At 40.0% G+C, this 25,483-nt stretch overlaps 1 protein-coding gene across 2 annotated transcripts in view; it reads right to left on the bottom strand.

Moving 5' to 3' along the window:
* The window catches only part of OGT (O-linked N-acetylglucosamine (GlcNAc) transferase), a 33,478-nt gene that overhangs the window by 7,533 nt on the left and 462 nt on the right, over window positions 1-25,483 (bottom strand). For both annotated transcript variants that reach the window (XR_013966291.1, XM_080795068.1), the window contains exons 2-18: window positions 22,705-22,885; window positions 21,596-21,839; window positions 15,020-15,088; window positions 11,632-11,748; window positions 9,196-9,275; window positions 8,431-8,626; window positions 8,039-8,179; window positions 7,339-7,439; window positions 7,020-7,173; window positions 6,828-6,929; window positions 6,220-6,399; window positions 5,390-5,548; window positions 4,548-4,637; window positions 2,645-2,770; window positions 2,080-2,250; window positions 1,851-1,967; window positions 1,588-1,758 (exon numbers count right to left, since the gene is read on the bottom strand). Coding sequence is in view for 1 of the 2 variants with exons in the window: in XM_080795068.1 (XP_080651194.1) it covers window positions 1,588-1,758; window positions 1,851-1,967; window positions 2,080-2,250; window positions 2,645-2,770; window positions 4,548-4,637; window positions 5,390-5,548; window positions 6,220-6,399; window positions 6,828-6,929; window positions 7,020-7,173; window positions 7,339-7,439; window positions 8,039-8,179; window positions 8,431-8,626; window positions 9,196-9,275; window positions 11,632-11,748; window positions 15,020-15,088; window positions 21,596-21,839; window positions 22,705-22,885 (2,399 nt within the window). In the remaining variant the exon portion in view is untranslated. The remainder of the gene's footprint in view (window positions 1-1,587; window positions 1,759-1,850; window positions 1,968-2,079; window positions 2,251-2,644; window positions 2,771-4,547; window positions 4,638-5,389; window positions 5,549-6,219; window positions 6,400-6,827; window positions 6,930-7,019; window positions 7,174-7,338; window positions 7,440-8,038; window positions 8,180-8,430; window positions 8,627-9,195; window positions 9,276-11,631; window positions 11,749-15,019; window positions 15,089-21,595; window positions 21,840-22,704; window positions 22,886-25,483) is intronic.

Here is a 25,483-nt window from a genome sequence, read left to right as displayed (position 1 = left end):
CTTCAAACTTACAACTCAAGCCAAAAAGTTCTTTTCAAAACCTTATTATTCCAACAGCAAGCTTTGCTTATTTTTTTTAGATTTTATTTATTACACACACACACACAGCTAGAGAGGGAACAGAAATAGAGGGAGAGAGAGAAGCAGGCTTCCCATGGAGCAGGGAGCCCAATGCAGGGCTCGATCCCAGCATCCCAGGATCATGACCTGAGCTGACAGCAGACACTTAATGACTGAGCCACCCAGGCACCCCTTCTGTTTATTTTTAATGAATGAAATGTCCTTTTCTAAATCACACCCACCCTTGAAGGCTAAACTTATTCCTCCAAACGATCTCTCTTGCATCTCCTCACACTGATGATCACTATTTTTAAGTATCTACGTATACAATTAATTACAGTCTTACCTTACAATTCCCACACGTCTGGGTACTGCCTTAAACTGTTATATAACTATTCCAAGTATGCATGGACATTTCATACATTTGGGCATTATGTTCTAAACTCAAAATTCTTTGTCCTTGTGCATTTCAAGAATTATACACTTTTTTTTAAGTCAAACATGTCTGTCCTATTTCAAATGGCAGTTAATCAGAGATTAAGAGAAAACACACCATCTTTTTAGCCCAATACACACTGTAAGTGACTATTATCAATTCCTTTGCCTTAACAGGAGCTAGCCTGAGAGAAAAGAGTTCATTTTGAGCACCTTAGTATAAACTGTTACACCACTAAAACTTTTAACTCCTGAGAGATCCTTGCCTTATAATCTTGACAGAGCTTCATACTCACTTACTCCAATATGCAATATATATTTACTGAACACATAGTACATTACTGTGACTAAGACATGGACCCTAAAGGAATTCAGTTCAACAGAGAATACACAAACACAAGAATGATAACATGCTGTGCTGGATAAAAAATACAATCCCAGTTATTACAGAAGCAGAAAAGACAAGTAGCACAGAACAGGAAAGGCGAGATTAGCAGATTAGTGATAAGGACAGGAATGGATTCCTGGAGGAACTATCTGAACTAAAAGTCTTAAAAGGAAGGAAGACTTAACTAGGGAAAGAATGAGTAACAGAAGCAAGAAACTGTACGAAGTACAGATAATTCACTGTTGATAAGAAGAAAGCCACAGGCAAGGAGTAAGAAGAACATATTGTTAACCAAGTAGACCCTCATTAAGTGACCTACTGGCTGAATCCAAGAGACTTTTAAAGTAAGACAAATTGAGGGGCACCTGGGTGGCCGAGTTGGTTAAGCGTCTGCCTTCGGCTCAGGTCATGATCCCAGGGTCCTGGGATCGAGTCCTGCATCAGTCTCCCTGCTCAGCAGGGAGCCTGCTTTTCCCTCTCCTCCCTGCTTATGCTCTCTATCTGTCTCTCTCTCTCAAGTAAATAAAATCTTTAAAAAAATAATAAAATAAGACAAATCTATGTAAGAAGGCAATTTCCACTGAACTCAATTCCTCAACTATGAAACAGGGATAATGATACTTACACCTCCTGGAGTTATTATGAGACTTAAAGGAGATAAAAGAATACCTGGTGGTACATATTATGCTCTATTCTCTCCTCACCTGGGTAGTTGCTAGTCCATTGCTAATACTGAACCCATTAATTGTTATCTGAATTTGCCCTCTGTTAATCATCTCGATAACTGCTTCTGCAATGGTATTCATAGGAATAACAGGCATATTAAGAGCTGTATTACTGCTGTCACCATTGTCTCCTCCATCAGGACACTTCATCTATAAGGAAAAAATGACAAAATGTATCATTAGGGATAAGATCCCAAATGCAGATAACTTCATTTCAATGACAATATTGACCAGGTTCTGACCTTGACAATTTTCACATCCGGCAGACTATCAAGAAATGCTTTGAGGTCGATGCCATTAAGAACAATCCGATTATCATAGATGTGACCATTGGACTTAAAATCGATGACCGCTTTTTTCTAATAAAAAAAAAGGTTTGACACAAATCTTTTAGGATGCATAGGACAACAACAAGGAAATAAATGACTACAGTTCTTCGCAACATCCACATAGCGCTGTTTTTCTACCTACCTTCAAGTGAGGGAACATATTAGCATGATCACCAATAAAGAAAGTATGGGGCATATAAGCCAGTTTCTCAGAATACTGCTCAGCAACTTCAGCTGGTGACGTTTCCTGATCAGTGATGATGTAGTCCATGAAAAGTGCACCACTAGTCCCAGGGTATCCCAGCCACATGGCCTAGAAGAAAAAAAAAAAAAACAGGCCAAAACCTAAAAGTTTTCATCAAAAGAGTTCAAAACTAAACAAACAAACAAGGAGGATTAACTTCTTTACCCAAGAGGGATGACGTAGTATCTCAGACTACCTTTTGAAGTGTTAAGCGTTTTTCCAATTTACAATACCAAACAACCGTTTGTACTCAACCATGAACTACGTGTCTCTATACACGTGCATATTGTGTTCTACACTCAAAATTCTTTATCCCTGTACATTTCAAGAACTATACTTTTTTTCTTAAGTCAAGCATGTCTGTTGTTTCAAATGCCAGGTAACCGGGGGGCCGGGGGGAGCAGAAATCACTGTCTTTTTAGCTCAATAAACATTGTGAGCAATTACTATTTAGTTCCTTTACCTGAATAGGAGCAGGCCTGAGAGCAAAGAGTTCATTTCGAGCACCCTTGGTATAACCATTCATATTTACAAGGATGTGTATGCCATCCTGATGGATGCGATCAGCTGCTTTTCCATTGCATGGAATCTGTGGAATAAAAAAAGTAAGACCTATGTGAATCTCAAACTACTTCAATTAGCTTTAATGGCAAATAGAATTCAGAGTCATAGGTGCAAAACACGGTAACACAAATTACATTAATGCAGCATAAAAATATGGCTAAGTGCCATTAAAATGGGCCCAAAACATTACAGAAACGGAATACGCAGGAAGCGGAGTTTACTCTCTATTATTGAACCTATGAATAACAAGACTTCATAGAGGACTGGTGTTTGAAATGGGCCTTCAAAGATGAATAAGAGTTTGAGGCAGTTGGACAGAAGAGAATCTCAATAGAGAACAGAATGAATAAAGAACCAGAGTAAAGTGCATGGTAGATTTTGAAAATGCTGAGTAGATCACTTCTGTCTGGTGTAAGGTATATATGAGGGCAAATGGCAGGTGAAAAGTATTGGCAAACATGGCTGTGCTCAGACTTAGAAAGATTGTGAAGGCTGGGGTGCCTGGGTGGCTCAGTCAAGCATCCGACTCTTGATCTTGGCTCAGGTCATGATCTTAGGTTCATGAGATCGATCCCTGTGTCGGGCTCCACACTCAGGACGGAGTCTGCTTGAGATTCTCTCCCTCTGTCTCTCCCCACCCCAACTTGAGCCCTCTCTCTCTAAATAAATAAATTTAAAAAAAGAAAGAAAGACTGTGAAGGCCCTGCTGAAGAATTTAGACTCCACAGTCAATAAGCAGTGGGTCCCTGAACGTCTCAGATGTGGAGGACAGTATGCTTCTTGGTCAGAGTCCAAACACTACATCCGAAAAGGTTAAGTATACTCCCAAAGCAACAGCTACATTGCTAAAAATGTTGGTACACACTATTTACTAAATGACAAGGATCTCACAACCCTTCTGCTGGAACTTCAATGATTCATGTATCAATTACTAGATATACCATACATTGCATATCCCTTTTAGTCACCAAAGTGACCCACAGAATCTATAAAGAAAAACCTCTAGACCGAGCAAATTAATTCCTCCACAGGTTTCAATCTTAATTTTGTTTAAATATTTTATTTACTGGGCACCTGGGTGGCTTAGTGGGTTAAACCTCTGCCTTCGGCTTAGGTCATGATCTCAGGGTCCTGGGATCAAGTCCTGCATCAGGCTCTCTGCTCAGCAGGGAGCCTGCTTCCCCCTCTCTCTCTGCCTGCATCTCTGCCTACTTGTGAACTCTCTGTCAAATAAATAAATAAAATCTTTTTTAAAAAAGATTTTATTTACTTATTTCACATAAAGGCAGACAGTACAAGCAGGGGGAGGAGCAGGCAGAGGGAGCAGAATCCCAGAACCCTGAGATCATGACCTGAGCCAAGGCAGCCGCTTAACCAACTGAGCCACCCAGGCGCCCTCCATCTTAATTTATCATAAAATTGATGCTCCTAAAAATAACAACAGAGCAAGTACAGAAATAAAGATAACCAAAGGCAAATGCCCACAAAAACAGATGAACCATGATAAACCCTAGAATTCCTCTATTTTCTTTAAATAACCTATTTATTCCTCTTCCAAGGCAGCATTTCCTGAAGAGTTTTATGTCCAAGCACAAATAGATCCCATTTTTATTTCATTTGCAACGTCAGCACAATCCACGCTGATTACAAATGTAAATGATCAGAGAAATAAGATCTCAGTAATTATCCATATGTAATGGCTGATGTTAAATACCGGTCATGAAAAATACAAGCTACACACCAATAGTTTCATTCACTATTCGTTTTAAATTAAAAGCCTGAAGTGTAGGAGTTTCGCCCACCTGAGAGAGATCAATGAAATGATTGGCTTCTGCCATCACTTTCACTCTGAAGTTTGTGCCATCATCTGGGCTCAGGGCGTAACAGAATACCTGAAGGGCAGCACACAATATATTTAAAAACCTCGGCTTAACAAGATACAGAAGCAACCACCTAGATGTCCATCAAGAGATGAATGGATAAAGAATACACAGAGGGTGTTGGCGTACACACATGCATACATACAACAGAGCCATAGAAAAGAATGAGATCTTGCCATTCACAATAACATGGATGGAACTAGAAAATATTATGCTAAGTGAAATAAGTCAGACAGAAAAAGACAAGTACCATATGGTTTCACTTACATATGGAACTATAAAACAAAACAAATGACCAAACAAAAAATACACAAAAACAGACTCCTAAGTACAGAGAACAAAATGGTGGTTGCCAGAGGGAGGAGATGAGGAGAATGGGTAAAATGGGTGAACGGGATTAAGACATACAAACTCCATCCCTGTGACTTATTTTCTAACTAGAAAAGTACAGCATAGGGAATTCAGTCAACATTTAATCACTTCATATGGTAACAGACAGTAACTACACTTACTGTGGTGAGCATTTCATAATGAACGAATGTGAATCACTATGTTGTACACCTGAAACTAATGTAATATTGTATGTCAACTGTATTTCAATTAAAAAATTAAAATTAAATGTAAAACTAATCTTGGCTCAAATCTTTCAAAAAGACACTGACTGACCTTAACACCTACTGGTGATGATAAAGCCAGAAATATTTTTTGCTTTTTTTTTTTTTTTAATAAAACAAATAGTGTCTCTAGGGAAATACTAGTCTTACCTCAAATTTATCAGGATTGTGCATGCCTGGAATAGACTGCATAAGGTGAGAAGTAGGATGATTCCCAAAGTCAGAACTCACATATCCTACACGCAGCCGACCATCACTAAGCTTCAAGTCTTTTGGATGTTCATATGGTGGCTTATGAAGGACATTAATCTACCAACAGAAACCAATGCCTATTAGTACAGTTGAATCTATACATAAATCTTCATCTAGGAAAACTGATAAAAAAACAAAACAAACCTATACTTTCCATCTGGTGGGAATGGTTTGCCCAGAATACTTCATTTAAGTCATACAGCCAATTCAATCCAATCTTAGCAGTTTATATAATATGCTTCATACTCTGACCTGTTCCTGAGGCCTAAGAAGTAGCTTGAGCAAATCTAAAACTTGGAGAAAGCTCGAGGCAGTGTGGACAGAGAGCATGACATACCCTGCATTTTAGAAAATTCTACAGGGAAGCATTTCTAAAACACAGATTTACATCTAGCACTCTAATCCATTCTGCTGAGCAAACTGTCATCTTTGATCAAGTACTGCTCTAATTCTCAAAGCAGAGTATAAAATACCAAACACTTTTATTAAACACTATGGTTTTCAAACACCAGCCCTCTACTGTTAGAATTCCACCCTAGGGGATGGAAGGGGTCATGACTGAGACAGACACAATGGAAAGGGCTTCTGGGGTATCTCGTTTCTCAGTGTGGGTTGTGTTCACCTTACAGTAAATAACTCATGAAACCACATATATATGACTGACTCACGTCATCTTCTGTATCTGTACTTTATTGTGAAACAGAAAGATTGAGACAGAACAATCGTACCTTATCCAAGCAGAGGTTTCCATGCCTCTCAGCAATAGCCTTCCTGAAGCCGTGAGAAAGAGGGTATAGCATACTATGATGAGGGTGCACAGAAGGCAATCTGTTCTTCTCTAGTTGGTCAGCCACAATACTGACCAACTTCTTCATTCGCTCATCATAGTCTGTCCAGTCACAGACAATCTAGAGGAGGCAAGAAGTAGTTACTACCCAGGGGCACCTGGGTGGCTCAGGTGATTGGGCATCTGCCTTTGGCTCAGGTTGTGATCCCGGGGTCCTGGGATGGAGCCCCATGTCAGTCTCCCTGCTCAGTGGGAGCCTGCTTCTCCCTCTCCCTCTGCCATCTCCACTCCACCTCCCCCCCACCCCCCAGCCTGTGCTCTCTGGCTCTCTCTGTCAAATAAAGTCTTGGGGGGAAAAAGAAGTTATTTCCCAGAAAACCCTATTCCAAGATTTAACATTTTACATGACTTTGGCCTAATACAACTTCAGATAACCCTTTAGAAAACAGTTTGTTTAAAGGTCTCTGGCCAGGCTTGGATTAATGTGGCACATAACAATTAAAAAGTGATTGCCACACTGAAACCAATTACTGGCCTGTTATTCTTTACCTGCAGGCAATGAGCCAAGTTACAATAAGCATCAGGAAAATCAGGCTTAAGTTTCAGAGCAGTGCGGTAGGAAGCAATTGCTTCTGGAATATTCCCTGAATCCTGGAAATAAGTAAAGCGGGATGGTTAAAAGTTTTGCTACAATTAAACATTAGGTGCTTAGATGCATGTATTATAATCAACAGTAGTAACCTTATGAATGGAAGCCAAATTGCTGTGGGCATCTGCAAACGCAGGGTTAATCTGAATGGCACGAGTGTAACACTGCAAAGCTCCCTGAACATCCTGCATCTCCTTTAGAGTGTTTCCCATGTTCGAGTAGGCATCGGCAAAGGTAGGACTAATTCTAAAAGAGAAAACGAAGATTTTCTTCTTCTAGTACAAAAACCTTTAACTCCCTGTAATGTTAGTCTGTGGTTATTAAAAGTCATCTTAACACAAGCCAAATGTGCCACAGGCCAAACATTTAAAAATGTAAAGGAAAAAAAAAATTAGACAGTGAGGATCTTACCGAATAGCCTCCTTATAATGCATCAGAGCTTCCTGAAGTTTTCCCTGCTGCTGCAGTACACTTGCTAAATTTGAATGAGCAGCAGCAAACTCTGGGAAGACCTACAGAGTCAAGATGACATCCGAGGTTTAAAAAAAACTTCTAAACCAGCAGTAAAAACTTACCACGGTAAGAACTTTGCTCAAGTATCTTTATATCCCTACATTTCTGTCTACCTTCTCCAAGTCTCCTCATTCTTCAAAATCAAGTGACTCAAATTCTACCTCTTCCTTTATTTTTCACCTCTCCTTGTTTCCAAAGGTGAAGAGGTAAGACCTCTCCTCATCCAGCTTATGCCAATTACTCCAGCATCTCTCTTTTCTGAAATCTCGGTCTCTTATTAAACTCCTACCACAACCACCACCCACCATTACAGCCATCAGGCACTGAAATTATGTACTTATTTGTAACCTCTCTTGAACTGTTAACTCAGTTTAACTTTTCCGTGTAGCTCTACCTGCCCATAAAATAACAAACTCAACATAGAGACTTCCCTGAATGTCACACAAGACTTCACTCATACCTTAGATACTCAATTACTGGTTCAATGAATGATTCAACCACTGTTTTTACAAAAAAGGTGGGTGACATGGCAAACTTTAACTGCCTTTCCTCTATTAACACACAGAAAAAATATCCAGCCACACCACCCTGAACATACTTCCAATGCTTTACGATATAAGCGAACAGCCTCTTCAATGTTTCCCTGTTCTCTTTTGATATTGGCTAGGTTATTCAGAGAGTCTGCATGGGTGGGACACAGCCGGAGAGCTGTATTATAACAATCTTCTGCTTCGGCAACCTAGAAAATGAAACAAATTATTCAACACCTATACGGAAGAATTACAGAGCCACCACAGATGTTATTCTAACAACTGCTTAATTAAGCCTAATGGCTGATAATATTCTAGAAAATAGGTATTTTTGCTATTCTCTCAACCAAAACTCAGAAGTAAAACAATTCACCACTTCGATACTTAATAGCAATAGGTATAGAAACAGCTTTTTAATCCTACCAGTTAACAAAGAAATAGACTGAATAAATGTCCTTACACTGCCCTTCTCTTTGAGTGCATTGGCTAGGTTGCAGTAGGCATCAGGGAAATGTGGTTGCAGTTCAATAGCTCGCCTGTAGGTGTCTATTGCCAGATCTATCAGGCCTTGCTCATAGTATACACAAGCCAGGTTGCCGTGCACCACTGCATGATTTGGACTCAAGCTTAGGGCACGAAGGTAAGCTGCCACAGCTCTGTAAATAAAAAAAAAAAAACATACACACACACACACACACAATGCAACTAACTTTTAATGGATGCTTTTTACAATTAATTCAAGCTATACCAAAGTATATCAATTAATTGTAATTCATGCTATACTATACTTAACCTCACATCAACATTCCACCTTAATAAAAATGTATTTTTACACTGAAAAATTTTCTATTTCCACATAAGAAATCAGCTCTCCCCTAACCAAAAAAAAAAAAAAAAAGAGGTCAAAAAGTCAGGATTTAGCCTTCGGAATCAGATCAAAGAAACAATTTAGTCTAAGATAACCACTTCAACAGGTTTACAATAAAAGAAATTTCAATTAAATTCCCCGTGAGAAGGATAATGGCTTGGAGGAAAGTCAGCAATGAAAAGTCAGGCAACAATGCCTCTAAATAAAAGGTAACACAGCAGACATGATGAGGGAAAAGCAACATACTCGAAAAGGAAAATGTATTTCAATGGACCACTGTCATCATTTTCGTCCAAAGGCTCAAGTGCCAATACAACAAACACTCAAGAAAATGTATCAAATAGAACATTCTCTCACCTGTCAAATATCCGTGCCTCTTTCAAGACATTTCCTAAATTGATATAAGCATCCAGAAAATTGGGGTCAAGGGTGACAGCCTAAAAATTACAAAACAACTACTTAGAGCCAAGTTAGGATTTCAGATTACACTTGCCAATTATAATTTTTTATTCTGAGATAATTTTAGGCCTCTAATTACATATTCCAGTATAGTTAAATCTTATTTCTTTCACTTAAAACCCCATATAGGGGTGTCTGGCTGACTCAGTCGGAGCATGCAACTCTTGATCTCAGCATCGTGTGTTTGAGCTCCACACTGGGTGGAGAAATTACAAAACAAATAAACTTTTAAAATCCGTTATTTTAGTACCCACTCATTATTCACAAACCTCAATGTTATCAAAATAATTTGTGTAATGGGAGAGCACAATGTGTCCTGAAGGGAAAAATTTTAAACTGGGTCTGCTCCAATTTTACTGAGCTAAATACTTCTAATGGTGGGCCCTATCTTATTCAAGATTAATTAGCCTAACTCTTCCAGGGGCACCTGGCTGGCTCAGTCTGTGCAACATGTGACCCTTGATCTCAGGACTACGGGTTTGAGCCCCATGTTGGGCGTAGAGATTACTTAAAAATAAAATCTTAAAAGTGCGCCTGGGTGGCTTAGTCGGTTAAGTGTTCAACTCTCGATTTTGGCTCAGGTCATGATCTCAGGGTTTTGAGATCAAGCCCCACATCAGGCTATATGCTGGGCTTGGAGCCTCCTTAAGATTCTCTCCCTCTTTGTCTGCCCCCTCCCTACCTCAAAAAATTAAATGAATAAAAAATAAAATCTTAAAAAAATCCTAACACTTCTAAAACATAATGGCAGGAAGAAGCAGCAGCAGGCTCTAACTGAAAAGGGAAATATATAGCTCATTAATAAAGTCTACGTACTCAGTAAGACCTTAGTAAGATATGTAATTAGAGCTACACACTCAGTCAGATACATTACTTCAAGGAGATACTAACCATCAAATGGTTTTATCCAAATAAATCTGAAGTTGTCTTAAAATATGGCCAGATATAACCAGAGCAGGGATCCTCAACCCCGGCCATAACATTAAGAATTCACCTCCTAAAGGGTGCCTGGGCTCTCTCACGTACCAGTTAAATCAGACCCTCTGAAGATGGCACCAGGAATTCCTATCTTTTATAAGCTCCTCACGTGCAACCAAGGTAGAGAACCACCGAGCAAGAGGTAGGTACTCCTACAGTGTAATAAATGCAAACTTTAACTGAAATATTGAAAAGGTAAAGGTAATGAGTAATTGTGAACATATTAAAGAGTCATAAAGAACACTTCCTCTTCTCTTTGCTTCTATCACAAAGTACCTAGTGTCTGGCTGTGTCTTCTTTGCCACAGATAAATGCCTAAATCTATCAATGGTGAAACTCTGATTGTTATCATTCCTTTTTCATTTACTAGCTGGAACACTGCTATAAATAGAAACTTCCCCCATCAACTACTGGGTTACCCTAAGGTCCAGTTCACACAGAAGGAAGACAAATGCTTTATTCTTCCTACTTTAGTCAGTTTTCAAAATGAATTACTCCTTATCTTCCAAAGGTAACAAATGAATTTCTTCTTAGTATATTTATAAACTCATGAATTTACACACATCTGACAAGTTTCAAATATATCTCAGTTAATATTCCAGCTGATGTTCAAGTCCCATCTTTAGCCAGTATGAGCCTCTTCCAGTTGCCTTTTCGAGTCCTCTCGACATACTCTATCAAAGCTTCCTTGCTTTCTGGTGTGATAGGGCACTCCAGATTAATTTTGTACATTTCCTACCCCAATCTGGAATCGGCCTTTTGACCAAGAAACCCTGCTTCTTTAAAGCTGCCCTTCTAAAAAAAAAAAAAAAAGTATTTTTAATTTCTAAAATACATTTTCCATGCAAACCTGGAAACTGCCTGGGGTGGGGGGCACCTGGCTGGCTCAGTCGATGGAGCCACGAGCGACTCTTGAACCTAGAGTCATGAGTGAGATTGAACCCCACGTTGGAAGTAGAGATTACTTTAAAAAATAAAATCTTCAGGGGCACCTGGGTGGCTCAGTGGGTTAAAGCCTCTGCTTTCGGCTCAGGTCATGATCCCAGGGTCCTGGGATCGAGCCCCACATCGGGCTCTCTGCTCAGCAGGGAGCCTGCTTCCTCCTCCCTCTGCCTGCCTCCCTGCCTACTTGTGATCTGTGTCAAATAAATAAAATCTTTAAAAATAAATAAATAAAATCTTCAGAAACAAACAAAACTGGAAACTGCCACATCATATACCATCCAGCAAATGCTATAATGCTGTCAAAGAAACAAAGATTAAGTGACTGATGAAGTAAAGGCCTATTATTTGGTTCTAAGTAAAAACACTCTGCACACATAAGCACTTCCCAAGTACCAATTATTAATGACTAACCTTTTCAAAGTGATGAATTGCAAGCCAAATCTCTCCTTGTGCATTGAAAACACACCCAAGATTACTCCAAGCTACTGCAAAGTTCGGTTGCGTCTCAATTGCTTTCAAATAACATGCCTTTGGAGGGGTTAATGAAAGAAGATGGGAGGGGAAGGAGGTAAAGGGAAAAGGGAAAATTTGTAAAGGGAAAAAAAAAAGATTGGGGGGGGGGGAAGAAGGTGATATCATTATTCCTTCTCTGACCAGCCAAAAGTGACCCTGCAGCATAGGCTCGCTTGCGCCAAAACTAATGCGCTGCCACAGCTGGCTGCTCCTGCGCCTGCGCCACCAGAACCCAAGTGCAAACCACCATGTTCAGTTCTGCTGACCAAAAACCGACCCTTTATTCTGGGACTTATCTGGGAAGTCAGTTGCCTTAATACTCTATGCTGGACTTCTCTTATCTGAACACCTAAGGGCTTCTGCTAGGTTTTCAAGTCCGCTCTAGAGGGTGCCACTCAGAACCAAATTTTCCCACCCCATCCCCCCTCACCAGTTTCCCAAAGTGTGCCCTACAAAATGTTACCAGAGCTCACTAGGAGAAAAAAGGATTTCATGATCAAATCAATTAGGCCAACAGAAAACAGGTTTCTTTGTTACAGAACTTGCCTAAGCCTTTAAGTTTATATGGGACTCCCTCAACTTAGTTGACCATGGAACTCTTTTTTTCCGTGGACGTATTACTAGAATGCTACGAAACACACTTTGGGAAACGCTGCTCTAAACAATACTGTTCCTCACTCACATCAAAACTACGCTACTGAGAACGTCTTTCTGCCACATCGGGTGTAAGAAAGCCAGGCTACCCATCCTCACAATGCCCAACTCCCAAGGGAGACCAAAGCTGAAACCTCGTATGACAGGATTGCACCTAGGTTGAGGTCCCTGTAATGCGAGCGCAAACATCGCTTGCGCAACCTAACAGCAACGCACTGCGCGATCGCTGCGAACTGCTGCGCTACATAGAACACCCCTAGACGCAGCAAACGGCCAACCAGATCCATTAATCTACTAGACAGGCCCAGAGAGAATATTTGTTTAATGAGATTAGTTGGACTCGAGGTATGTTAAAACCCAATTTTATCCAAAAAAGGCTACACATAGGACTGAGGGAGCCAGTCAATCAGATTACTCATCTAGTCAACCGTTCACAGGGGCTCATTTGCACGCATTGCGCATTAACGCTGCGCAGCCTTTGCGCTACTGCAGGGTCACAGCGCATCATCAGAAGAGCAGAATGCTGCAATCCAAACAAAGAAGAAAAAAGGAAAAAAATGAACAACAAGAAGAGTTAGAAGCTTTTACTAGTAAATTATCTCTAATAATTTTTAATATCAATTAACTTTTACTTATCTTTGACAGAATTGTGGCTATAGTATAAAACATTCTCTTACATAACTTGCTTGTAAATAAAATTATTTTAAGCTGTTTCTGAAGCCACAAGACAGAAGATTCAGGCATGGAGGCAAATTGTTTTGCTGTGGCAGTTACAAACCCGTTACCATATTTCTCATCATGTGACTTTTCGGTGCGTTCCTTGCTGGAAGAGGAGGAGGTGTGTGTCTGCCCTAGATCCAGGCCTCGAGCTCCCTTCAGCGAGGCACCTTACGCATGGAATAGGAGGTTTCACCCACCTGAAACCTTCTAAATACAATATCAATGGTGAAAAACCAAAAACAAGAGAGAAAATAAAAACAAGATCATTAGTAAAAGTTCAACAAAGCAATTGAAATTCTTTGGATGTCTATTACATATGGGAATGAGGACAGTCTCAAGTCTGTAACATGGGAAACATGCAGAAGGGAGAGGGTTAATCAGGGCTATTGCATACAGCAGGGATTTTTGCTGGAAGAAAGGCTCTTCACTTTCTACAAAGACAACTTAATTTTGCTTCCATCTACTAGGAATATGCTGGCTTGAATTTTCAAATGCACTGATTACAAAAGAAATACATTGCATTTCACTCAAGAGTATGTTCTTGTTCACTAAGTTCTCACAAAAACAGAATAAACATTTTTCAAACTAGGTGTCTCCAGAGCTCTGAAATAAAGAAGTCAGCAACCTAAGGCAGGCGCAATGTCTCAGCCTAAACCGATCTCTAAAGCTGCAGTGAAGTGCAATTCATGTTAGCTGTCCGCTTGGTGGGGTGACAATTAATAGGAGCTTATCAAATATTTGTTCTATAAATTACCAATTAGATTTATCAGCTAAGATTGAAATCCATTACAATTCATTAGCTGGAAACCTACATAAAGGTTAATCCAAAGTGTCAGCAGAATTTATGAGCTACGCACTTAAAACTAGTGCCTTTTAACATTAGATGGTGCTGAAAAGCCTTCGCCCTCCCTGAATGAAGCAAACAGACAGCTACGCTGCGCATACACTCCACGCATTAGCATGCGCGTGGGGCTCAGAGCAACAGGTGGGAGTTTCAGAAGCATTCTGGTTTCTCCCCACTCCTCACCCCTGCAGCGCGGTTGCGTAAGGTGGCTTGTAACAAGACAATTTCATTTGTAAATTTAATTTACAATTATACCAAAAGCTTTAATAACCCAACCTGGTGTTCAAATTCATTATTTGGAAACAAAGAATGCTAAAAGCCACCTTTCCACTTTGGCAAGTTTTCTTTCGATCAGTCCATTTCCCAAACAAACCAGCTTTGTCCTTTTTTTTTTTTCTTTTTTTTTAAAGAGGTAGGGTGGGGAGGAATAAAAGAAGGAAGGAAGAAAAGAAGGTAGACAAATAGGTTTGGAAAAGAGGAAAAAGGAACTTAGGGGAGAGAGTAGGGACAAGGGGCAGGATGTTCCAATTATTAATTTGCAATCATTTTAACAGCCTTTCTTCCACTGTAAAAAGGGTAAGGAAGATGAAGGGAGGAAGGTTAAATAAGAATTTTAAATGCCAGTATTACAGGGTAACATTTGGATGAAATTCTTCTCCACTTACAAGCCACAAAGGACTTAGAAGAGCAGCATTTTCAATGGCACCTGCATCATATAGGAGTCTTGAGCCAAATCACAGGCGCTCTGCTTGTCACCAGCAGGCAAGCCTCAGATTTGAAGGAATAGTTACTTATTCCCACATAAGATCATGACGGAGCCCATTGTTATAAAGATGATCTAGCTCAGCAGAAAGGCTCCAAAATGTTCAGGTTCTTGCTTTACCCCCAGACTTAGAACAGATATGCCAAAGCCTGGCCCTGCTCTAGTCTGAGGTGATTCATGCCATCAGTTTTCCTCAGTTTCATAGGACTGTTTTTTGGAGATAGCTCAATGAAGAGTTGAAGACTTGGCAAAAAGTACAAGTTTTCGTAACGCTGATGTTTAAATGTATTCTATCAAACACCTACCTTGGCTTCTTCCAAGCGACCCAGGGCTTTGAGCAGGTTCCCCAGGTCACTGCGAACACAGTACAAATCCTAGAAACCAGGAGATACTCCTTAATTATACTGTCAACCAAAAATACCTTGAAATTACTTTTATGCATCTAAGCTCACTGTCCTTTTATTCTGCCAACTAAAGATACTGCTTGACAAATTACAGAACCACAACCCCACATCCTCAATTCCAAATTCCAAAAAGTTCCAAAAACTTATCTGATGATTAAATCTGACCAGAACTGGCACAAAGCTATTTAGAGAATTCATTGATCCCACTTAGTGTGAATACTCAAACCTCCTGCTGCAGAAACATGTAAGTGTTTTACCAAAAGGTACTGCTCCAGACTCACCTGAGAGTTTTATACATGGTATTACCATCTTTTGAAAGTCCTAAAAAATTTGGAATTTTGAAATGCATCTGATCCCACCAGTTTCAGATAAGAGACTATGGGCCTTGGAACTGGAAAGTATTATGCTAACTGAAATAAGTCAGTAAGAAAAAGACTATAATCTCACTCACATACGGAATTTAAGAAACAAAACAGGGTGCCTGGGTGGCTCAGCGGGTTAAGCCTCTGCCTTCAGCTCAGGTCATGATCTCAGGGTCCTGGGATCGAGCCCCACATTCGGCTCTCTGCTCAGCAAGGAGCCTGCTTCCCCCTCTCTCTGCCTGCCTCTCTGCCTACTTGTGATCTCTCTCTGTCAAATAAATAAAATCTTAAAAAAAAAAGACACAAAACAGAGGATCATAGGGGAAGAGAGGGAAAAATAAAGCAAGACAAAATCAGAGCAGGACACAAACCATAAGAGACTCTTAAACAGGAAACAAACTGAGTGTCGCTGGAGGGGAGGGGAGGTGGGAGGATGGAGTTACTGGGTGATGGACATTAAGGAGGGCAAGGAGGGCACGTGATGTGATGAGCACTGGGTATTATGTAAGACTGATGAATCATGAACTCTATCTCTGAAACTAATTATACATTATATGTTAACTGAATTTAAATTTTTTAAATGGGGGGGGAGACTACGGGCTTTACTGTAGCTTCTCCTCTCCCTGTCAGTCACTTAAAAAAAAAAAAAAGCACCAAATATTTGTTCAACTATTTTGTTCAAAGGTTATGATGAATCACTCCAGTATCAAGGGCCAAAAATTTTCCATAGTGAAAAAAAGTATTTAGCTGTGACTGGCTATCAGCAAACCTACCCTTGGGCTGTCAGGCATATTTAGAAACCTTGACTTCATTTCAGCATTAGACAGAAGGATTATCATCTAACCAAAGCTTCAATCCTGGCACCTGCCACTAGATTACTCATTAGTATTAAGTGCCATTAGAACTGAGTGGGTGAATAATGAAAAGCAGTTGACTCTGCTTTTTTATTAGCAGCGCCATTGTGCTGTGAGTCATCTGACTCACCATTCCGTTCATCAGTATGAAAGACTCATCAGAACAGTGAGCTTAAATTTTTATTTGTCCTTGTTTGCCTTTGTCATTCAAATCTACCAGCTAACAAGCACAGACAATGGCAATAGGGAGTAAGCTTATCATTCCAAACTGTTCCACAGAGGGGGAAAGAGCCTTATTAAGTCCCAGTAAGAGAAATTTTGCCAATTGCGCCTAAGTATCATCATATATACTATTCTATGCACAATCGTATTATGGTTTCCAGAATCAGGTGGTTAATTTTACTGACAAACAGCTTTTGTGACTGTATACTATCATCTATCAGGTGAACCAAAAGTCAGCCAGCAAACAGACTGCCACAGAACAGCCTACAGTTGACCATATTGGGTCAGTTCCATGATCTACCTGATCTGTCCTGTCTGTCCATTGAGCAGTGACTGGAGTGTTGGGAGAGAAGGACTGTCTCCCATGACCTCAAGTACAAAAGGCTAATACTAATCTTTAAAAAAAAAAAAAAAAGTCACAGGTATCATTAGTCATATTACAGATTTATCCTCCTCTAATGACTCTAAGCATTTTTAGCCCTATTTATACTCAGAAGTAATGATTCTATAATCTTGCTATCTATGTTGTATAATTTTTCTTCCTAAACTTTGAGGGTTACCCTTCAGTTTGGGCCAACCATTAACTAAACAATCCAATCTGTTCATAAAAGCTCTACTACTACATCTGATTATTGCAGTTATTTACCTTTGGACTTTTACCAATTCCTATGTCTCTTCTGAGCCATAATAATCAAAATCTTGCAATAATTCTCCAACAGTGACCCTAATGGGCTATATATTTTAGCCAACTGTTGCATACTTTTACCCTCTAATTTCTATAAACTCTTGGATGGATGCCATCCAAGTGCTGACAGTGCCTACCTATATTCAGTAATACCATCTTGATCCATTACAGCATACTAAATCAAGTTAACACAATGCCCACAGTTAAAAACAGATTATCTTCAAGATCACTAGCATATAATCAACAAGGCAGTTTCAGAAAAAGGTACAACATCTCATATTAAATATAATACTGAAATCCAATTCTCCCATTTGGGAATCCAAACATTTATGCACAAACAGCAGATTTCTAGGAAACCCAAGGATACAAGTATTCTCCCAAAAGTTCAAAACCTAAGACTGCTTCAAAATGAGTAAGAATTTCCTACAGAGGGGCGCCTGAGTGGCTCAGTGGGTTAAAGCCTCTGCCTTCGGCTCAGGTCATGATCTCAGGGTCCTGGGATTGAGTCCCACATCGGGCTCTCTGCTCAGCAGGGGGCCTGCTTCCCCCTCTCTCTCTGCCTGCCTCTCTGCCTACTTGTGATCTCTCTCTCAAATAAATAAAATCTTTAAAAGAAAAAAAGAATTTCCTATATAACCACCCCTCCCAAAACAGCATTTATTTCCTGCCTTTCTTCCTAGAGCTCCAACCCCTACCCACATCTATCTATCTATCTATCCACACTTACACACATACACATGAAGTAAGAATCAGGTTGATAAAAACCTACGGTAGTTCTCAATTGCCTCTCAATTTAAATTTAAACTCCTCAGCCTCTACTCTTTCTGAATCTTCAAATTGACTTTCCTCTACTACACTCACTTCTTGTCACTACTTGACTCACCACTTCAGCCAAGGAAGTCTACTTGCTATTTACCTTCCTACAGAATGCTTAGGTTATAAGCACCCACTCAAGAAAATCTTCTGATTAATACTCTCTAACAATAATCATCCAAGGAACTTAACGCCCTTTTTCTCTTTACGGGTCAGGTCCTCTCTCATATTAGAACCTTCAACTTTTTCTCCCCGGCATATCACCCCAATTCCTAATAAAGCACTGCACACACAATAAGCACTCAAATATTTAAATGTGACATTTGCACAGCAAACATAATAAAAAGCAGAGAGAAACAGAAATATATGGTTTTCCACAGCTTAGCTCACAACAGTAACAAATTACATGACAGTTACGTGATAGGATGCCAGTAGCTCTCAGCATTATGCATCCACAATCAAAGCCAAAGCAATGTTTCAACAACCTACAGAGCTCCCTAGAACAACTCAGGGTTATAGCCATTTTACAAAGGACAATTTCATACATAATTCATAAAAGGGACTGCTGGGTATGAGGCAACTCTAGTGAACCATCATGTAGATTAACAGCTGCAATAGCACCTTTAAATACAATGGACTAAAATTTCAGTGAAATTATTAAATCATCCAACATTACAGAAGACAGTTCAGAACATAAAAATATGAAACAGATCTAGGTCTTAAAATTTCTATAATCAAGTCACAGAATAACTTCTACCATTAACTAGAAAGGATAAACACTGCTGAAAACAGATTACCAAGAATACTACCATAACATTTTACCTTTTCACTGCTGCAAAACCAAAATAACGTGATTTTAACTATTTTTCATAGGCCAACTACTTCTATGATTCAAGACAACAATTCATTGCTAACAAGAGCACAACTTAGGAACAGACTATAGACTGTCAGTACTGAACTGACAAAGGCATTTGACACTAAGTTGAAGTCTAGTTAAGGCTAGATATCCTGCAATAAGTTAAAACATTACTGGTATATTTAAGGTGAAATCACAGCAGTCTGTACAATCCTTTTTTCACTCTTACTGGTGAAGGCACAGAAATAAAGCAGCAACTTCCACTAGTAGAAACAGAACCACATGGAAATTCATAGCTGTTCAGTGCCTTTAAGGAGGTAGTCCCACGATGTATTTTAGGGCTGTTTTTACTTCTTTGGCAAGGTCCAACAACAAGCTTTCTGTTAACAGGTTAGATACTGAAAAACACGGTTCTGTCTCCCACTTTAGTCTTCCCTTCTCCTTTAGGTTTTCTACTCCTGCAGTTTGGTATCAGGTCAGCAGCAATGACTGCCCTGCTACACATGTAAACAACTGAAAACCTGAGCCAAGGGGATCAGAGTTCAAGATGTGGAGCCACAGCTATATAAGAGGGCAAGAGTGAGTTTATACTCAATCAACAAGAGAAGGGCGGAACCAACCCTGATTAATAAAGGGTAAGAACTTACTGTGAAAACTAGGTGCACAAGTGAACTCTGAGCCCTGGCTCTGAAGAACAGGGTCCAAGCCCCAGTGGTAGTACATACAAGGCTCCCCCCATAATTTCTTGTGGAAACTAGCTAGATAATACTGCAATAAAAATCACAAAAAGCAACACAAATCTACATATCCTTTCAGAATACTCAATGCATGTAAAAAGTTAGTTTCACTGACTACCTCCAAGAAGAGTAACTGGGAGACTTCACTGCATCCATACAAAAAGCAATGAAAAAATCATAGTAAATATTAAACTCTTAAAATTAACTGGAAAAATAATCATTAACAGATGTCATAATGAAAAGTGATTTCAGATCTTTTGCACAAACTACTAAATTAAGCTGCAGTTTCCAAACCTGTAAAATAGGGACTAAGGGATAGTAGGATACGATCAATGGTTTTTAAACTGTACTCAACAGCTGCCTTGAGCGATGGGTGGCCTCTGGGCACATCATCCCTTTTTTAATCTTTTATTTCTTCTCTCTTCTGTGTTTACTTTCAAGATATTCAAGCTCAAAAGAAATGAACAAAGAAAAAAAAAAAAACAGAAAAAAACCTGACTCTTAAATACAGAGAACAAAGTGGTGGGGGGGGGGAATAGGCGAAGGGGATTAAGATACACTTATCGTGAGGAGCACTGAGTAATGTATAGAATTGCTGAGTCACTATACTATACACCTTAAACTGATATAACACTGTATGTTAATTTTATGTGAATTTTTTTAAAAAGACAGTTACCAAGAGGAAAAAAAATTATATTCAGGCTCAGGTTTTAATATCCTACTTCTCCATTACTGGCTGTGTGATCCCAAGAAAGTTACAGGACCCCTGACTCTCCTGACTCTCTCTTTTAACTGGTAAAACTGGCAATAATACTATCTACTTCAAAGGATCATAAGCATTAAGAAGACCAATATCTGAAACAACTGGCACAGTATTTGAGCACACAGCGATTTTCAATAAATGGTAGCTAACATAATTAACTTAACTAACATAAATTACTTCCAGACTTGTTGCAAAACTAAATGTGGACCACTTAGCTTGGTTATGTACGCTTCATTTTTTCTGGAGACCTACACTCCTTCTATCATTACCTCTTAAGTTTATATCTATCTGTAGTTCTTTCTTAACTACATCAAAAGTTCTGAGAGCCAGTCTTACTTTTTTTTAATCAACCTTTCAGAGACCCTAACTCAATGTGAATTTAATGTCTGCCAGCTGGGCCTCACTTATTTGCCAGAGAACATCGGCAATTTAGCCCCCCAAATTTAAAAACTAATCAAAAACCTGGTTTGGATGCTATTGCCTCAATTCTACCACTTGTAATTATGTTGAACGAAAACAGAATAAGCTACTGAGGAACACATTTCGCAGCCTAGTTTTCATGTCACTGACCCACACAGTGGCGTCCTGTTGTAACTATTTCCTATTACAGATTAAGGCCCTTCATCCAGTATGCCTTGAAAATCAATTAACTGTTACAAATACCTATCAGGGGTGCCTGGGTGGCTCAGTGGGTTAAAGTCTCTGCCTTCAGCTCGGGCATGATCCCAGGGTCCTGGGACCGAGCCCTGCATCAGGCTCTCTGCTCAGCAGGGAGCCTGCTTCCTCCTCTCTCTCTGCCTGCCTCTCTGCCTACTTGTGATCTCTGTCAAATAAATAAATACAATCTTTAAAAAAAATACCTATCAGAACATATCCAAATTTAATCAAAACAACCCCCCCAAAATGTCATATGTTCTGCATTTTTACAGTCATTATAAAAATAGGTGTAGAACTTCTTGCAATAAGGGTAATTTTTATGCTTTTTAAATGTAACTTGCTAGATAAAACTAATTTTTTAAAACATAATGCAGATCCAGTCCAAGCAATTTCACCATTTTAAGTCATCAAACATTTCTAAACTCTTAACTTCATTCCATCCAAAAACCTATTTAATGTCTGAAGTAGCAGGCTGTTTCCCTGTGGGCTTTTGTAAAAGGAAATAATAACCATTAAAATGTTACTCACAGGATTGTACTGAAGAGCAGAGACATAAGCTTGTACTGCCCCTTCCATGTCACCTGCTGCTACCAATGCGGCTGCCAGGTTAATATAACCATCGATGAAATCTGGTTTGAGACGCAGCGCGTGCCGGTAGTGCTCAATTGCTTCCTGCAACTGCCCTCTTTCCTTGTACACGTTCCCCAAATTCGAATAGGCTTCTGCCAGAAGGGGGTTCTGTTTAATTGCCAGAGTGCTAAAGTGAGCAGATCTGGAAAAAGTGAAAAGTGTTGATGCATGGGTATGCATGTCACAGAGAGAAGGTATGGCCCACACGTAACTCAGTTTCTGAAGCTCCTGTGCTATTACTGCTGACTGTGTAACAAGACAGTATCTTTTAACTACTGTACAGTAGGAAATATCTTGGAAATCAAAGTTTTCCAAAAGTAGAGGTATCCCCGATTTCAAGTTGGAACCCTTTTTTCTTATGAGATAAAATTCTTACTAAAGTCTTATCAAACTGCCACATTGTAAAAACATGAACACAAGATCAAGAATGAAAATGCTATGTGCATGACCCTCACTTACCATTTGTTGATTAAAATGTAATGACACTCATCTTTTAATGTCTAAATAAGCCAGAATGGCAATTTATTAAAAGGGTAAGACAGATTCTTCCCTTTTGATTAATTCAACTGATGAGCTAAAAGTAGCATATCATAACGATTTGTGCACTTGCAACTTGAACCACATATGCACCTCCTACCACAGCAACATACACCACCATTTCTGAGCATTACCATTCCTCAAACTGACACAGCTTACAAAGGTGAGACAGGATGCTCAGATGGAATAAATTATTCTTAGTATACCTGAACAGAGTTAAGAAGGCAGATGTAGGTGGGAAAATCTAGAAAAGGTCCCTAGTCATACTGAGAATATAAACACCACCACGAAAGAAAGGAGAAAAACTGGCAGCTGGGCATGTCCCAAGTGGGCAAAAGAGCAGATGTGCGTTGGTGGCTTAGTTGAAACCCAGTACTGGAAAAAGTTCAAGTTCAAATATTTAAGTATCATTTATTGAAGCTCAGCACCCAGAGGCAGCAATCACCAGCAGGTACCCCCACATCTCCTACCTGTCCAGCCTTCGACACTGGAAGTGTATAGATGAAAGTAATAAAAGCACACCAGTATTGTCTGGCTCTTGTCTCCAGAGCTGCATGCAGTGTCTCTCAGCTGCCTCAAAATCTCCTGCCTGATATTCTCGATGTGCCAACTCAGCTAACCCTTGGAAGGAAAGCATACGTTTCGTTGGTTCTGGAGAATCATCAAAACATTTGAGGGAAGGAGGGGGGAAAACAAAAAGTTAGAAATGCAAACAAAAAAATGTAAAAATATGGTATATTAAACTCAAAGATGAAAACGCTTGAAACTATGTAAAGCACTAGAGTGTTCTGCACTAATTTATACCTCCAAGTTAACATCAGGTGCAGAATTGGCATTTTTAGAATTTACCATTAACTTTTCTTTCCCAGACCAGATAGAAACATTCACTTCCAAATAAGATTACATTTTATGAACAAAAATACTTTGTACTTTTAAATCAAAAGTCAGAGGTAGCATCTAAAGAGTCACCAAACATTATTCCCTGTATCTTAGTTAACATACAGAAACAAAATATACAACATGATTTGCAAGGTCACAAAGATTTAATGTCAGAACCACCTACTGGAAACTTAATAAACACTCTGTCCCATGTTTCAAGTTGCATTTGCTGAGGGTGGGATACTGGTAACAATCTCTCTTCAACTGGGAGCACCACATGTGTTTTTTAACTCTTGAAATTACAAGAATGTATTGGTAATTTCTCTACTTCGTTTTTTATTAAGGGATACACTTGAAACCAGCATCAAAGGGGGAAAACGTTAAAAGCCATGGTGCTATTTTTAAAACAGCTGATAAACAACATGAATTAGTCTCTTAGGAGCCAAAATATTTAAAGGGGTCATCAAATGTTTTAAGTAAAGACCCAAGCCTATATTGCTCCTCTATTATCCCAATTCACAATGGAGACCAAATTAGCTAAATCCCACCCACACTGGTTTAAGACTAGCATTTTCCAAGAGCTCTGACACTGACTAAAGGATTAAGACATTCCAAACAACCCTACATAAACGAAGCAGTTACCTACAACTGTAATGATTTTTAGGAAGAATGGGGAAATGCTCAAATATAAGACCATTCGATAAAGTGGGGCAGAATGAGTAACAAATGAAAGCACTCTGCTCTGTGTAAGTGACTTAATTCAGATACATAAAGGGTACAGCTAAAGCCCAGAGAGGGGGAGAGAAACAACCACAGACTGCCTAAGTCTAAATTGTAAACACTTCCTTAAACAATGATACACTACTAGGAATTTGATCATGGCACTTTCATTAGGAGGTTGGAATGGGAAACCATGTACAAATTACTTCGATTCTACCAAGGTCACAGTGACAAGCTCAAATTTGAGCCTTGTACCCCAACCCTTAGAGCTGGCAAGTGATCCCTATACTCAGGAAAGCAAAGTAAATTTCCTGACAGAACGTAAAGCTGACCACTACACAGTAGCAGAGACCGGCATCCAAATCTGGGTAAGGTGGTATCTCAAGTAGAAACTAGTGAATTAATGACATTTTAGACAAGTCTCTGGAACTTCCTAGCCCCTCATTTCGACACACTATCAACTTTCAAAGCCCCTTTATCTGCTAATATTAACACCTGAAATGACAACTTCCTCAAAGTAACACAGAAAAGGGCAAGCTCATACAGACTCTTACATCTTTTAAAATCCCTGGAAGGAAGGGAACACTGATCACTAGATCCCACTACCCACAATCTCACGGATTAAGATCAACGGAGGATTCTCCTATTACTTCCTGCACAATGTCCAAAAATAATAAAACCCTTGACACATCTCAACTGAGAAACAACAACAAAATAACCTCGTGGGAAACCTTAGAACCGCAGCCCAGTTTCCCCCCCCCCTTCCGCCCCAAGTAGCCTCAATATGGAAAGGCAGCTGAAGGACACTCCTATAATTTGGTCCTCTTATTTTTAGTACCGAATGCTCTCGACTGAATTGTCTAAAAGGGCAACCGCCTTGCACTTGTGCAGCTACACTCCAGTTGCTTTACAAACTCTTCAAGCAAGGATGAAAACTTAAAAAAATACACACCCTATGAATAAAGAGACACTAAGCTAAAGAATGGGGATGGAAGACCCAGAGGCGGCGGCGGAGGAATACAGGGAGAAAGTAACACAAAGCAGGAATTCGGCGGGCAGGGTGGTCAACGCCAAAGCACCCGCACCAGGGTGGTTTCTCCCCGTGGGTAGGAAGTGGACCGCAGGGCTGGCAACCTCGCGAAAGGAAGGGTGTGGTTCCCCGCGGGAGGGGAGGGAAGACGGGATCGGAAATCCAGGCTGGGGGCAGCGGGTGGAATTGGGCGATGGCAACAGGAACCCCTGGAAATTTCCAATCTAAACCGGGCCGCTCGACCGAAACACCACCAAAAAGGCGCTGCCCAGCAGGGTGCTGCTCAGTAGCCCCTCTTCTCGAGGTTACTTACAGCACACCAAGGAGCTTTTGCTTGTCCTCGGGTGATGCAAAGTGAGGACATGATTACATTGGAATAGCACCCCCGCCCTAGATTGACAGAGAAGAACCAAATCTGGCTAAGGGGAAAGGGCTGGAGGGGGGAGAGAAAGGGGCGGTGGGCTGAATTCGGGGAGAAAACGACTGCGAAGGAGAGTGAAAGGACAGGGATTCCAATGCAGCCCATTCCGAGACGTTCTAAGCGCGCACGTGTGGTAGAGGCGTCCCGAGAGAGTCGGCAGCTAGAAAATTGATGGGGTTACAAAAGCAAAAAATGGAAG

This window comes from Martes martes, assembly GCF_963455335.1.
Source record: "Martes martes genome assembly, chromosome: X".
NCBI lineage: Eukaryota > Metazoa > Chordata > Mammalia > Carnivora > Mustelidae > Martes > Martes martes.
The sequence above is the reverse complement of the archived record's forward strand: the minus strand, read 5'-3'. Positions and strand labels throughout refer to the sequence as shown.